Source organism: Strigops habroptila, chromosome 8 (genome assembly GCF_004027225.2).
Source record: "Strigops habroptila isolate Jane chromosome 8, bStrHab1.2.pri, whole genome shotgun sequence".
NCBI classification, from domain to species: domain Eukaryota; kingdom Metazoa; phylum Chordata; class Aves; order Psittaciformes; family Psittacidae; genus Strigops; species Strigops habroptila.
In genome coordinates, this window is record NC_044284.2 from 1,472,353 (window position 1) to 1,488,410 (window position 16,058).

Below are 16,058 nucleotides of genomic sequence, written 5' to 3' on the forward strand. Positions count from 1 at the left end.
TAAATGTACACTTGAACAAATCTCTTTCGCCCCATTTTCCCGTCTTTCCTTGGTTTTTTTCCTGCATGATCACTTGCCACTTGTTTTTGCTAGTGCAGTTGGTTGCCTGGAGTTAAGCTGGCTAGCTGGATGAGTAAGGCGTGGAATGAGTAAGGGTTTTCAAAAGCTGTGATCACAGAATAGAGTTACATGTTAACCAAACAAGTATATACTTTGATACCTAATAACTTGACGGTGTCCCCTATTATATCATAGAATCAACTAGGTAGGAAAAGACCTTTAAGATGATCGAGTCCAACCAATGCCCAGCACTGCCAAGGCCACCACTAACCCATGTCACTGAGGGCCTAGTCTACATGTTTTCAGTGATATTCATATTCTAATCTAATAGATTTCTTACCCTTTAGCCTAACAATTTGTTAAAGACAGAATATTTTTAAATGAGAAGCAATCTCAAGTAAGTTAATATAGGAAAGAGCCTGAAAGCTGTGGTTATTCATAATTTATGCTACCAGTGATAGCAAATTACCACAAAGGATCTTCAGAAGTTGCTTTATTTATTATTTTATTCCTGTTCTGGCTCTTTACCTTTCCAGCTGCTCCTGAAAGTTCAGGATTCACTTCTCAAAGCAGCTGTTGATGTGTCTCTCGGAAGTGACTTTTTAGCCATTGAAGTTACTTCTTTCCTTGCTGCCTTCCTGAGTCTCCTGCTAATGCTTGATAGTGTACTTCTGCCTGGAAGGTAGTTATGATGAGAAATGATGACCAAGTCAAAGAGAACCATAGAATCAACCAGGTTGGAAAAGACCTTTAAGCTCATCAAGTCCAACCGTTCCCAGCACTGCCAAGGCCACCACTAACCCATGGCACTGAGGGCCTCGGCTACACGGGGTGTGAACGCTTGCAGGGACGGTGACTCCAGCACTGCCCTGGGCAGCCTGTTCCAATGCCTGAGCACCCTCTGGGGAAGGAATTGTTCCTCAGCTCCATCTAAACCTCCCCTGGTGCAGCTTGAGGCCATTTCCTCTTGTCCCATCCCTTGTTCCTTGGGAGCAGAGACCAGCCCCCTCCTGGCTCCATCCTCCTGTCAGGCAGTTGCAGAGAGCGAGAAGGTCCCCCCTGAGCCTTCTCTTCTCCAGACTAAACCCCCCCAGGTCCCTCAGCCATTCCTCATCACACTTGTGCTCCAGGCCCTGCATCAGATTATATTTTTAAGGACCAATCCTGTAACAGGTTTTGTGTAGCACCTTCTGGAGCATATACATACATATGTGAATGACTGTCCCTTTGGAAAGGGGCAAATAAAGCAATACCTTTTTGCTACCAGTGTAAGGAAGTGGATGGGCAGTTGTACCATGTTGTTCTCATGGTGTACCAATTTACCAATTTAGAAGAAATATGAGTTTATTTTTAGATCTGAATTACAATAATTAAGTGAATTACATTAATTGCAGTGAATTGCTATTAGAATCATAGAATCCCAGACTGGTTTGGGTTGGAAAGGACCTTAAGATCATCCAGTTCCAACCCCCTGCCGTGGGCAGGGATGCCTCACACTAGACCATGTCGCCCAAGGCCCATCCAACCTGGCCTTGAACACTGCCAGGGATGGACTGTAATCATTAGGACTAAAGACTGCAAATCTGTGGGTTGGAGTAAATCAGAAGTAATTCACAGAATCACAAAAACATATTAGGTTTGAGGGGACTCCTGGCAGCCCTGTAACCTCCCACTGTGTTCAGAGCAAGGCAGACTTCAATTTTGAAGTTCCTCAGAGCCTTGCCAGTGAAGTGTTGAATTTCTGTAAGGATGGAGACAGGAGGAAAGTATCTGAGTAGTAATGGATGGAAATGGGTACTTCCCACAACACCTATGTTGTAGGAATCCTGTCATTTGTAGTAATGCACTTTACTAACTTCAGTGTGAACAGGCCTAATGCCTTCAATGAAGGTTATCTTTTTAGTCCTGCCCTGGGTTAACCTCATAGCCAGAAGGGCTGCAGGTATAGAGATGGTGTTCTGCAGGAGATGGGTGCTTCTCAAGGTGCATAATCCTTGTTCTCACTGGCCTGGTGCTGGTGTCATTCACTCACAGCATTGTCACAGGGCTCTATGAATGCCTTGTGTCTTTGGAGCAAATCACTTTTTGCCTCTAGACTTTAAGTTTTCCTGTTTCTTGTGTTTTCTTCTTTGCTCCACACTGATGAGCAAACTATGCAGGAAAGGGCATTTTTCAGAGAAAGGGTGCGTGTAAAAACATGAACACAAAATGAGTATCTTGGTGTTGAAGGGAAATGCAACACACGTGTTTCTTGTAGCTCTGTGGGTCATGAATGCCGAGGGCTACACCAGGGTACAGAGCTGGGTTTTGGGTCATGAGTATTATTAAATGGACTTTAAATATTTCTAATATTTAAAATCTTCATAGTAATCTGAGAAAATAATGGTCTCTATTTCTAGTTTTCTTGAGGAATTACCTGGGAGCAATGACCACTGTCATTCTGCTCAGTAAATTCTGTGGGCTTTTTCTTGTTGTATTTTTAACTTGTTCTCCATTGAACCACTCACTAAAGGTATCCTGACCTTGCCCGTTCTACGCTTTTCATCTTAATTTTATGAAGCAATGGATAATATCCAACTTGGGAATGGGATTTTAGGTGTAATGCTAATGAGGAATGTCTGGTATCATTTGTAAGAACATAAGTAGTTCTACTGCACCACTGTGTGTGAGCTTATCCAGCAGAAAATATGGAGTTACAGAGAATGTACTGGACTCCTGCCAGGATGAGCTGCATACGTTAAGTGATAACCAGAGCTGGAATATGCAGTGATTATGGTGCATAATTTATGATATTAGCCTATTTGTCTTTTCCTTTTGAGAAAAAAGGTTAGTAAGTGGCTTAATTTGATCTTATGTAGAGACGTGCTTGAAAGTATCTTTGGGGTCTTGTATACCTTACCTGTTCATGATACAATTGCTAAGGGCCAAGCTTGGTTATGGAAAGAGATAACTGCAGGTTTTATTATGCAGCTGCCCCTAAATTAAGGAATCCTCAGCCTCTGAAGGAAGACCTCAGGGTTCCATGCAGAGTGCCATGTCAAAGTGACAGTCTGATTTCTTCTACGCACTTGTGGATGGCTTTACCTTTCCCCTCCTCAGTATCACAGGATAGTTTACCCACCGGTAAAACATAGAATCTTGAGGAGTGGGCAAACATTTACTTTAAGCGCGTGCCCTTAATGGCTAAATGCAGAATAATTAGCTGATAAATTGTATTATTAGCCTCACTCTTTGTAATGAAAAGGTACAGAAAAGAAGGCAAACGACAACACAGCAAACCACCATATTCAAATGACTGAAATTAATTCAGTAAAGTTTCGGGATTGGGCTGTAAAACCTTCAGGCATTGTACAAATGTCTAAGCTAATGTTGGATTATGTACAAAATGGGCTGTACAGATACATATAGTGCACTGAACAGGGCAGGTCTGTGCGATTCTGCTTGTCTACTGCACATAGGAAAGGCAGCAGTGCTCTGCTTATGTCAGCTGCTATTCAGTAATCTGTTGCATCAGTCTTCCAAGGAATCGCTGATTAGCTTGTAAAGGAGTTTTCTTTCATCAAAAAAAATTATAACAATGCTGGTATTCTGGGTGAATGAGATGAGGAAGTTTATTCCAAAATCCTGGGGTTAATCAAGACTCTCTTGGTGGTGCCCAGTGACAGGACAAGGAGCAACGGCCATAAACTAACACACAACAAGTTTCACCTCAACATGAGGAAGAACTTCTTTACGTGAGGGTGTCAGAGCCCTGGCACAGGCTGCCCAGGGGGGTTGTGGAGTCTCCCTCTCTGGAGACATCCCAAACCCATCTGGACACGTTCCCGTGTGCCCTGCTCTGGATGGCCCTGCCTTGGCAGGGGTTGGACCGGGTGATCTCCAGAGGGCCCTTCCAACACTCCTGTGGGTCTGTGATTTTTATTGAACTGATTATGCCAAAGATTCCAAGTTTTCCATCAGTTTGTACAACGCTGCAGTTACTGAAGATGTGTCTACCAATGAAGATAACTTCAGAGCTGCAGTGACCATTTTCCAAGTAGGCTGTTTTCCTAAGTTTATCTTAAGTAAGATTAAATCACCATTATTTGATCTTTCAAATGTGAATGTTTCATTTCCCATTGACAAACTGTGTTCTGTACTATTTTATTTTGACACTGTCGTGGTAGATGTGCTCATACAGGTTTTAGTTCTCAGGATGTACAGCCCAGAGGTACATGGCATCTGGCATAGCAAATTTCAATTCTAACTTTGGAGAACTGTCATGCAAGAATACTTAATCTGAAGATAGCAAGCAGATTGAAGAAGATTAATTCTCTTATTGATGTAAACACTGACTAGGCAACTAATGTGCTATGACTGCTATTCATGATATCAAACTCAGTCATTTCATTGTTGCTTTGTCCTCCTCCTCCTCCTTTGTTTCATCTCCATCTGCTCACTCTCTCCTGTTCTTGCACTGTGTTGTGTGAAGTGCCCAAGCTTCCTAGGGCAAAATGTTATCTTCTATGGAAATAGGGTTTAGGTCCACATAATACTGTAATACAAATGCAATATTAATGCTTGTGCTGCTGCTAATTGGAGTTTTTCTTCTCTCTGTGTAACTCTTGAAAAGTACAATTCCGATTATGGAGCTAGTTTAGCTATGTGCCAGTGAATGTTAAGAGTAAAATTGATCACATCTCACTAGAGCCCTTTAAAAGAAGAGTGCTAGTCTAAGCCAGTCTTCAGAACTTGATTCGTTGTTGTTACAAGTGCTATCTCCAGAAACTGGTATTTCTTAGGATGGAATGAATGACATTTTCAGAGCATGATTCATCCTGCCCCAATGTAGTGGAGCTTAGTCACCTACTAGAGTTGTCTCTCTCCGTCAACTAGGTATTAAGACCATACGAAAATCTTCAATTTGGTGCCTAACTTGTTTGAATCATACTGCATGTGTTCTGGGCACAGCCCCCATTTCTGACTCTATCCTGCTTCTGCTCCAACTGCTAGAAAGTGATTTTTCTCTTGCATTATGATGGTCCTACAAGCATAGATTTTAGCAGTAAATGCCCTGGCCTTTTGACTTAAATCACTGCATATCATTAAACAATTTAATTAAACAAAATGTCCTTTTAGTCATCTCTTAACAGTATCTGTTATTAAATACAGAGGAAGAGACCATTGTGTATTGGCAGAGTAAAGCCAAATTGCATCAAATAACAAAGTACTATACAATGTTCTTCTAAAGTTTGCATGCAAGTAAATCCCTCGCCTGCTGTTTGCCAAATTAGGGGGCTTTTCCTCATTTCCTCCCTGGATAACGACAGGAAGTATCTGAAGATTTTGGTTCATTCTGTCTCTTCCCTGCTGCTGTGCCATCAACACCGATGCACCATTCCCTTCAGAAATGGTTGGTTTATTGTAGTAGTGTGGAGATGTAACAGGGAAGCAGCCATGGTGTTCCCATGACAGCTGCTGGCACTCTGGGAAAGCATGGAAGAGGTACACAGAAAGGGAAAACCAGTGGATGATTTGATATCAGTTCTTAGTTTTCTTCCCATTGAGGAGGTTTTGTTGGGTTGTCTTTTTTTCTTTATTCCCTTTTGCCGTAGCAATGTATAACTAGAAAATACTGTGAAAAGTGCTGATGTAAGCACATGAAAGGGTAGTGAATTTGATTTGGAATTGAAAAGATCCCCCTGTAATGAAGGTCATGATTTTAGAGTATTGCAAAACAGTGCAGCTGAGGTTTTCCTTTGTCTGCCCTGCTCTATACTTGTGTCTCTTGAGCTGATATTTCACTTAAAATTAGGTAGTAGATGAAAAGAACAAGATAAATCCATGAGGAATGTGAGGGGGACTCCTGCTCTGAGATCAGTGGTGCTATTCCCAAGAAAGATAGTTTCCAAACCCTGTCTGTCACTTGAGTTTCAACTGACAATTCTACGAACAGCCTTCTGAAACAAAACTTGTGGGTTCTGGGCTTTTCTCTGCCATTCTGCTGTCATTGCATATAACTGACATAAAGCAGCAGGAAATACTGTGATATTATTTAGCAGAATATATTTAGCTGGCTGCATTAGTCACTGGGGACTGTGTTCCTGTGCTTCTATTTGTTTGATTTAATACGTGTTTGTGTACTGAGCTATGCAGCAAATAAACATCATGTTCATTATAATAAAAAGTAGAGCTCTGGTTTTACTTGATCAGGCACCTGCATGTCCAGGAAGGCAAGTGCAGGCCTTGTGTACAAGTATTAGAAGAAAGCAGGATGATTGTCTTTTTGCTTTGGTCTAAGCAGCTTGTGGAGCTTTGACCTGCCCCACCTACACATTGCCAAGCATTTCTACCCTTCATTGTTACACCAAATAGCAGTCTGCATTGTGCAACAGTCAACTTCTATGAGCAGAACAGCAGCATGGATCAAGTGCATGTATGTTTTTCAACTGAGGCAAGTCAGATAGAAAGAAACCAGGTTTGAACTTAATCACCTGCAAGAAGCCAAGCCTTGCAGACTTGTCCTAAGGCAAAAAAGTACTTTAAAATGGGAATGGAGGAAGAAAAGGCTGAGAAAGGATAGGACAAGGGGTGGTGGGTTCAAACTGAAACAGGGAAAGGTCAGGCTGGATATCAGGCACCCTCTGAGGGTGCTGAGGCGCTGGCACAGGGTGCCCAGAGAAGCTGTGGCTGCCCCATCCCTGGCAGTGTTCAAGGCCAGGTTGGACACAGGGGCTTGGAGCAACCTGCTCTAGTGGAAGGTGTCCCTGCCCGTGGCAGGGGGTTGGAACTGGATGAGCTTTAAGGTCCCTTCAACCCAAACCAGTCTGGGATGCTGTGATTCTATAAAGGATGACAGTGCCCTGCCTCTATAAAAAGAAATACACAGTTCATCAGTATTTTCAGAAACACTCATAAGTTTACAGAGCTTTCAGAGAAAAAAAATAAAGAATTTTTTACATCTCTTCTGCTGTAAAGCTTTTTGGCATCTGGTCATTTACTCTCTAGTCGAGCCCCTCGCCATTCAATAAGGTGACTTTATTGTTTTTCTCACCTAATGATCTTTACTCTAAAAACTGGAGGTTGGAGAAGGGGAATAATTAATTGCCTTAATTCCTCAGTGAAACACCAAGTTGATAATCAATCCTTCGTCCATGTAGCACCACTTTTTTGGGATGAAAACCAGAGCCTGACATTTTGATGCCGTAGTTTTTTTTCCTCAGTGACCTGTGTTGACTCAGGTAACTCTGAGCTGTCTCTGAGCTGACTACCAATGAAGCTGACTTTAAACCTCCTCTTGGACTTAAATCCTGTATTCTCTGGTTTGTAACTCTATTAAATGGCCAGTCCTGTAGTACTTGAAGCATGGGCACCAGATTGAGCCAAATAGTACAAGTGAATCTTGTATCTAATAGATTGTTAGTTGCACACCATGTTTTTAAATTATTTCAAGTTAAATTTTAGAGGCTAAATAGTGCCAGTGTTGTAGAGTAACAGAAAAGCATAAATACAAACTCTCTTCATTGTCATGCCCCTTAATAATTCCTTTAATAGTCTTGTGCTTCAGTTAGTGGTAGCTAACATACATGTGCTAACATTTGTGTCTCAGGTAGAGTACAAAGCAAAACTGCTTTCCATGTCAGTGGTTGGACATTCAGAGTGGTTTTGGAATCTCCAGCCTTTGAGATACTTGGCAGTTGACTGGACTGAGCACCCTGATCTAACGGGACCTGTGTTGAGCGGGTGGTTGGACTATGTGACCTGCAGAGATTCCTTCCAAAATCTATCATCTGAAATCCGTCAGAGATTTTGACAGCAGCTTCAAAAAGGTTTTGTAAAACCAGGACTTCTTGTGTCCTCTAATTCCTACATGTAATATCTCCATTGGTATAGTTGTAAATAACAGTTGGCTTGTAATAGCAAAATGCAGGAGTACTTTATTAGATGGTTACTGGAAAAAGATCATTTCCTCCAGTGCCTGTTTTTGACAGAAATGTCAGTTTCTCTGGTCCATCCACTCAAGCAGAACAGAAGAGCTGAGCCTGGTACTCACTGCAGTCCTGCTGTTGACTTCAGGCTTTGGATCAGGCCTTATATCCTGACAATGGGGGGGTTTGTGTGCAATCTCCGGGATGAAATTAGATTTTTATGTGTGTGGTAATGGCTACTGGGCTGTGCTAAAGAAATGAGAAAGATAAGCTCTGTGCTAGGCAGAATTGACCACCAGATGTCTCATGTCTCACTACATACTGTTCACAGAGGAAGGGAGCTACCTAGAGAAGTCTGGAGTGTGCCATGGGAAGGGAACAATTTGGCTTCTTCTCGGGAGTATGTTAAGAACACATAAAAATAGCCTGGACGTGGAATCCAGGCATGAAGAGTGTGTTCTTCAAGGGCTGGTTAAAAATAAATGCATAGAGACTAACATCACTGAATAGGAACAGAATCCTTCGGAAAGGGGAGGGAAACGAGCAGTTAAAGGCTAAGTACAGCACTGGAAGAATGATTACACATTATAAAGCATTTGATTATGAATCAAATCTCATTTGTTATTTCTAACAGCCTTTTCTAAGTAGCCAAATGGAATCTTTAAAGTGAAGGTGTCCCTTTTAAGACTGTTTCCTGGCCTTACAACGTTTTGGGGCAGGCGGGAGGACCTTTAAGTGACTTTTTATCTCTTAGCTTTCGGAATCCAGACCAGAGCCTGCACACAGTGAAGCTGTACAAGCATTGGGCACAGACAACTATCCTTAAGTGTATGTGTATGTGCTATAGATGCATTTTTAAATGTAACTCTCTTGTGTTTGTATATACTCCTGCTTGGAGCACTGGGTGCAGTTCTGGTGTCTTCAACATAAGAAGGACATGGAGCTGTTGGAGCAAATCCAGAGGAGGCCACGAGGATGATCAGGGGCTGCAGCACCTCCCGTATGGAGACAGGCTGAGAACATTGGGGCTGTTCAGCCTGGAGAAGAGAAGCTGCGTGGAGACCTCAGAGCAGCTTCCAGTGTCTGAAGGGGGCTACAAGGATGCTGGAGAGGGACTCTGCATCAGGGACTGGAGTGACAGGACAAGGGGTGATGGGTTCAAACTGAACCAGGGGAAGTTCAGGTTAGATCTAAGGCAGAAGTTCTTCCCTGTGAGGGTGCTGAGGCGCTGGCACAGGGTGCCCAGAGAAGCTGTGGCTGCCCCATCCCTGGCAGTGTTCAAGGCCAGGTTGGACACAGGGGCTTGGAGCAACCTGCTCTAGTGGAAGGTGTCCCTGCCCGTGGCAGGGGTTGGAAATGGATGAGCCTTAAGGTCCTTTCCAACCCAAACCAGTCTGGGATTCTGGGATTCTATGCGTGATTTCTCCCAGCTCTGGAGCAGACCCTCTTCTTACTCTGGGACATTACTTGGCTGAGGATAGCTTCATGTCCAGCTACCCATTTTCTTTATAGCTGTTAAACGAAAGCTTCAAATATCACTTCCTTTCATAGCTACCCATGTACTTCAGAGTCTGTATTTCCAGTTGGAGCCATTTACACACAGCCGCGATCCGGGTACATCCCAGTGCTCCTGGAGCATCCTTTGCCCCTCGCACGGGTTCGTGCACGTCGGTGTCCAGCGAGGGACCCGCAGGAGGCGGGGGGGGTCCCTAACCACGTCCGCGGGGAGGGGCAGCTCCGAAGCTGGCCCCGGCCGCCCCTTCCCTCCTCCTCCTCCTGCCGCCCGGGCCGGGGTCCGGCGCGGCGGCTGCTCCGGGGCGGGGCGAAGCCGCCTCCTCCCGGCGCCGCGCTCCGCCCGCTGCAGGAGCCGGAGCCGGTGGCGGAGCGGCGGGCCGGGCCCCCGCCTGCCCTGTGCCCAACGCTGCCGGCCGCCGCCGCCGCCGCCGCCGTGGATGCCGCCGGGGAGCGGGCGGAGCGCGGCGGCCGCCGGAGCCCACGTACATGCGAGTGCCCTCTCCGCTCACCAGCATGCTTTACTTCCAGATGGTGATCATGGCAGGGACCGTGATGCTGGCTTACTACTTCGAGTACACGGACACCTTCGCCGTCAACGTGCAAGGCTTCTTCTGCTACGACGGCGCGTACCGAAAGCCCTACCCGGGCCCGGAGGACCGCAGCGCCGTGCCCCCGGTGCTGCTCTACTCGCTCACCGCAGGCGTACCCGTGCTGGTGGTAAGAAGGGGACGACCGCGACCCCACTCGGGCGACTTGTTGGGCTGGGGAGCGGCTCCGGCCGGTGGGGACCCGACCCCGGCCCCGCTGCCCACCCCGCGCCTCCGGAGGTTATTTTTAGCGCGGTTTATGTAACTGCCGGTGCCGGTATTTCCAGCCCCGTTCGGGGCTTTTTGGTAAAAATAACCGTTTTCAAAGCGTGTGTCGGTTGTCGGTGGGTGGGCTCGAGGGGAACGCGGTTGTGAGCAACCACTTGGCTGATATTTCACCCAGTACTGACCAGAAAACCCCTTGTCGGTCTGGGTTTTTGAAGGTAAACTGGTACGTGCGAGGCGCAGGGAGCAGTTCTGCTGGATTGAGTTGTCTCCATGTGTCACGGTTACAGATGTGTGTGCGAACTAAACCTGTGTGTCTCTAATGGAATATGATCGTCTGTCTGTCAGTCAGGTTTAACCAGGTGTAGCTAAAAGGAGATTTGTTTCATTGATTTTCTTTGGGGTTTGGGGAAAACAGCTAAGAGGAAAAAGCAGTGAGGTGTGTTCCCTTCGAGTTGTTGTATGTACTGGTTGCGTTGTCAGATAACAAGGACATGAGTGCTATTTAATAAGCCCTGACCATACTGTGGAGCAAAGGCTAAGAGAGGGAATGAGATAGGAGTGTTTAACCATCACAGATGGATTATATATAGACTGCCCAGGTGCATGCACAGTTACATGTAGAGAAACTCTTTGTAAAGAGTTTATTTTAATCAGCTGTAAGCTTTAGAATGATTAAAAAACCCCAATAAGATAAGGCCTTTTAAGAGAGTGATGATTAATTTCACAGATTAATTCCTTTTCAGGAAAATATAACAAATATGGGAAGAAAAAGCTTCAAGGTGATGCTGTGGTAGTCCCAGACCCAATTCCCTTCTGCACTGTAGCACCGTGAGGTCTCAGACGGTATCCAACATAAAACCTCATGGTCAGGCTCAGCCTTCGCATTTCAGACTTGGTTCTTTTTTCCTAAGGCTTGAACTGCATCATTTGGCAAAACATGTTCTGTAGCCTTTTGGTTTCCTTTTTCTTTTTATTTTAACATCAGTTAGTTGACCATTTGATTGACCTCTTTGTTCTTTGGAACCCCCAAATACCACTGAGATGTTAAAGGTTTGCTTTGGTTGGTGATGTTTTCCCTGTTGTTTGCGTGTGATGTTTGTTTTGCTTTTAATTCTATTTCTTTTGTTTGGCTCAGGAAGTCATAAAGATTATGTCAGCTATTCATGGTGAGCATCTCCTTTTCCTAATCTGTGTCACCAGAATGGATTGGGAGTTTCCATTCATTTCCTAGGTGCCTGATGATTACATCAGAGAAATCACCATGACATTTTGGGTTGACTGTCTTGTAATTAGCCTTGCTAAAAAGAGAGGAATAGAATGTAATGCTGTTGAACTAAGCTTCCTCCCCCAGTCAGAGAGATGGCATGCACGGGGAGGTCAGGGCATGGAAGACCACAGTGCAGGCGCCTGTGTTGCACTTTCTTCTTTTAGTTGTAATTCTATGAAATGGAGAATTCAGCCCCATGGACTCTCATGATTTCAACAGCATTAAGCCCAATCATTCATGTTACTTAATAAAGGCAACCTATTTCAGATTTCAGGTAGGATTCTGTTCTGATTCTCCTTGGGCAATGCTCCTGGTCTTACATGGGGCAGCTTGTGCTTGGTTGTGCTGGATACAGACGTTGCCTTTGCTTGTTCTTTTCATTGAAAGAAATGCTGAAGGTAACATTTCTTCACCAGAGCAACTCGTCTGCTTTTAGCAGTAGTTCAACATCCTTCCCAAGAATACAGGGATTAATTAGGTTCTCTTGATTTCATTTTTCTGGTCTGTGATGGCTTGAACGTAGCTGTTCTGTGTAACCTCAGTTCTTTTCCTGTAACTAACATATACAAATGAGCCATGTAACAAAGCCAGATTTCTGCCTGTAAAGATACAATCATAGACCAGTGGAGGAAATGGATTTCTGTGAATGAAGTTGGATGGAATTGGAGTGAATTGTCATGGAATATAGTTTATTAAGCACTATGATTGTGAGAGGGGTTTTTACCACCTCCCTTCTCTTTTTTCTTTCTTTCTGTTAGTCTGGTGCGTGGGGTTAATGTTGTTCCTGGAGTTTTGAGATAGAGCAGCAAAGAGGTTTTACCGTGGGCTTCAGGGTAGCTAGGGTTTGGTTTGGTTTTTTAAAGGATGCTGATTTGGAGCCAAGTGCTTCAAGGTCATGCAGGTTCTTTTGATGCGACTTAACTGATGTCTCCATTGCATTGAGTTTTAACGAAGTTGCTGTAAAATCAGAGAATAAATTAGTTTTTTTCCAGTGACTTTCCTCTTTCCGCAACTAACGTACCAGTAGCTGGATCTGTCTTGATGATCATCTCATCAGCAATGGGTCTCTTGCTGCTGGGAGGCTGTCACAGAGCTGGTTGTCCAAAGGTCTTGTGCCACACCAGACCCACAGTGGCAGACCCGAGTGTCAAGCCATGATGTAGAGCTGAGTGTGTCTGATCACCGGGCAGCAACCAGGCCAGGTTGGATGGGGCTTGAAGCAACCTGCTCTAGTGTGAGGTGTCCCTGCCCATGGCAGGGGGTTGGAACTGAATAATCTTAAGGTCCTTTCCAACCCAAACCATTCTGTGATTCTATAACATACATGTGCTGAGGCATAAATAATGAGCTGGGTCACTTGACAGGGATGTATCTGTGAGCAGTGTGTTAATCCTGGAAACTTTCCTGGTAGTCTTTAAAATACTATTTCCTAATCTATTCCTTCATCCCTAGTGCAGCATTGCTGCCATGCTTCCATTCCTGAGTCTGTTTGCTTTCCCCATGCCATCCAAGGACAGATGCAGTTGGCTGTCAGGTCATAGCTCCTCAGGAGTCTGAACTGGGAAGTGGAGTCCCGGGGCAGAAGCAGAGGCTGCTTACTCTACTATAATGCTTGACTTGCAGGTGCTCTGCTAGGGGAAAGGAAAACTGGGACTGAAGGAAAGTGGGTTTGTACTCTGCACTTGGAACTTACTGAGTTTATATACATATCGTCTTTGGTTGAGTATTAACAAAGTATTAGACAAGTATTTGGCCAGCCCTGAAGCAGTCAGGCACTTGGACTAGATGATCTTCCGACTGAACTACTTTATTCTACAGTATCTCCTAGGTCATGTAGAAGCTAGTAAGAAGTGAAATTGTTGTGTTATTCACTTCAACAGTAATGAATTTATTGTCCACTAAGAGACATTTTTGCTTGAAGTCCCTGCAGCTTGAGTTGCCCCAAGAAGCTGTGGCTGCCCCGTCCCTGGCAGTGCTCAAGGCCAGGTTGGACACAGGGGCTTGGAGCAACCTGCTCTAGTGGAAGGTGTCCCTGCACATGGCAGGGGGTTGGAACTGGAAGAGCTTTAAGGTCCCTTTAACCCAAACCATTCTATGATTTGCAAGTATAACAGCATTTGTAGGAAACCTATAAAGGCAGCCATTCTGTAGGATGAGAAGAGCTTCATCTTTTCCCTTTTTCCGCTTGGTTTCCCAGCTTTTTAATGCAAATTCCAAGATACATTAAAACATTGGTTTTCTGTGTCATGTGGATATGTCTAAAGGATGTATGCACTGTTTCTTATCTGCTAAATCTGTAGCTTCTGTGTTCTTCCACTGGAGAATTTTGAGGGCCTGAATGTTTGGCTTGGTTTGTGGGGTTTTGGTGGTGGTTTTTGTTGTTTGGTTGGGGTTTTTTTTATTAAATAAAGGCTGAAACTAACTGCAGATTAACATATAACAAAATATGTGGTTCATTCCAATGTTAGACTATTGTTTGTGGAAGGTCTCCTAAATCAGACCTTTAGGCATAGGTAAAGTAATGCCTTGAGTGAGTGGATGTATTTCCTTAGGAACATTAGGCAGACTAAGAATAAAACGTAGGTGAGGTTGAAATTGCCATTGGAAGAATGTAAAAGTCCTAAATAGGAGATGCTGTGATGGAAGAATGAGGCTCCTGCAGAGGCAGTACCCTGTGGGCTCTCTTCCTTGCATTTGTCTTTGTGACTCAGGATTCAAAGCGGACTGCTGGCTCTGCACTCCCATCTTTTTACTCTCCATAGCACTAACGTCCAGAAATCCCTGGTGTACTGAGGAATTCTCAATTCACTTTTTCTCCTTTTCTTTTTTTTTTCCTTCCTTTTTCTATTTTATTCTTTAAGCCAAATGTGAAGGTGAGAAGAAACACACTCGATTTGAGTCTATTCAAATATGTAAGAAGCATAAAAGTGCTAGTTGAGAGCTCAGTGCTATTTAAGCCATTTCCCAAAGTGCCAGTTCTTGCTCAGTGGGCTGGTTGCTTTTTTAGACTCGTTATGACAGATGTAGCTTGGGAAATATACGTCAGTCAAATCCTTTAACTTCCAGTAGAAGTGATTGGTAGAACTGCGAGGCCAGTTTCTTGTGTTCTCAGAATCTACAGAGTGATCAGTTCTGTGTTATTTCTTTCTGGTAGATCCTCGTAAGATTGATAGCTCTAAAATACTAGTAACTGTGTTTAAGGATTCTTTTAATGAGTCCAGTGCTAATATGGATTACTTAAAATGTCAAAACTGTTTAAGCAATGACTGCTGTAAAGCTCAATGTATCAGACCTAAGATATGCGCTGACTGTGGTAGGAAAGCCAGGAGGGGTTAATGACACACGTTCATTAAGATGTGCAAACAGTTTTATTATGCACATGTTGTTTGTTCTTATTTTCAAGTAACAAGTTGATGATTACAGTATTTATGCATAAAATAGACACTGTTTGCCTAAGTGAATTCTTAACATATTCCTATTTTCTCTGTAAACCAATTAAAGGCTAATTTGTTTGAGGATAATCCTCTTAATATCATCATAGAAAAAAGAGCTGCCATTCAGACATAAAGTATCGTAGTCTATTGTTCTTAGTAGACTGGATGAATCTTTAAATGGGCACATCCAACCAAAGAGCGGATGTCTGAAATCAGGCATTCTGCCTTCAGCTTAGCTTAGTCAGTAACTTTCTCCTTTCTGATGGAATTATAGAATCAACTAAGTTGGAAAAGACCTTTTAAGCTCCCCAATTCCAAGCATTCCCCAGCACTGCCAAGGCCACCACTAACCCATGGCACTGAGGGCCTCGTCTGCACGGTGTGTGAACACTTCCAGGGATGGTGACTCCACCAACATTTGAGGAAGGAATTTTGAAACCTGGTAAAAAATACTGTAAAGTGAGAGATGCAGCATCATTGTTTGGGTATGGAATTTGCTCTACCCTCATGCTTTAAGGAAAACCAGGTTCATTCTGTGAATAGTGAGAAAGAGAATCCACTTTTTGAAGGATCAGCACAGGTTTCATAAGTCTCTTTCTTGTTCAGTGCTGGTCTCTTGATAGTTCCAGGTCTGAGCAGCTCACGAGTTGTCGAAGGATATGCAGAGACCTGAAGGAGGTGCACTGCCGGTTTCCAGCATAGATCCAGCTGATGTGATTGGGCATGCTCCTATCTTGTTTTCCTTCTGGCACCTATGATTCCATGTGCTGTGGCATCAGGGACTGACTGGATTTTATCAGGTTGAGTTTTCAAAATGCTTTGTCAGCACAGCTTTTAGTTAACCTGTAGTTCACTGAAACTATTCTACTCTGGTATAACTTAGTGCTGTACATTAAAAAAGGTGCTGAATTGTGATCTGTTTCTGGGACATCAAAATATTCTGTTATCTGTTTGTCATAACTTCAGGAGAAACACAATCTAGAATTTAAGTTCTGAAAAATAAGTATCTCTGGAAATGGCCTCTCTGAATTTGCTGTGCCAGGAATCTGTCAATTTACCT

At 43.9% G+C, this 16,058-nt stretch overlaps 1 protein-coding gene across 9 annotated transcripts in view; it reads left to right on the forward strand.

The window, feature by feature from the left end:
* Positions 1-16,058, forward strand: part of PLPPR5 (phospholipid phosphatase related 5) — a 139,924-nt gene that overhangs the window by 82,737 nt on the left and 41,129 nt on the right. For 8 of the 9 annotated variants that reach the window (XM_030493799.1, XM_030493800.1, XM_030493802.1 and 5 more), the window contains one exon: positions 10,011-10,199. In XM_030493799.1, coding sequence (XP_030349659.1) covers positions 10,011-10,199 — 189 coding nt within the window. Of the gene's footprint in view, positions 1-9,793; positions 10,200-16,058 lie in introns of those variants that run through there. The other variant, XM_030493808.1, reaches the window with a different exon arrangement.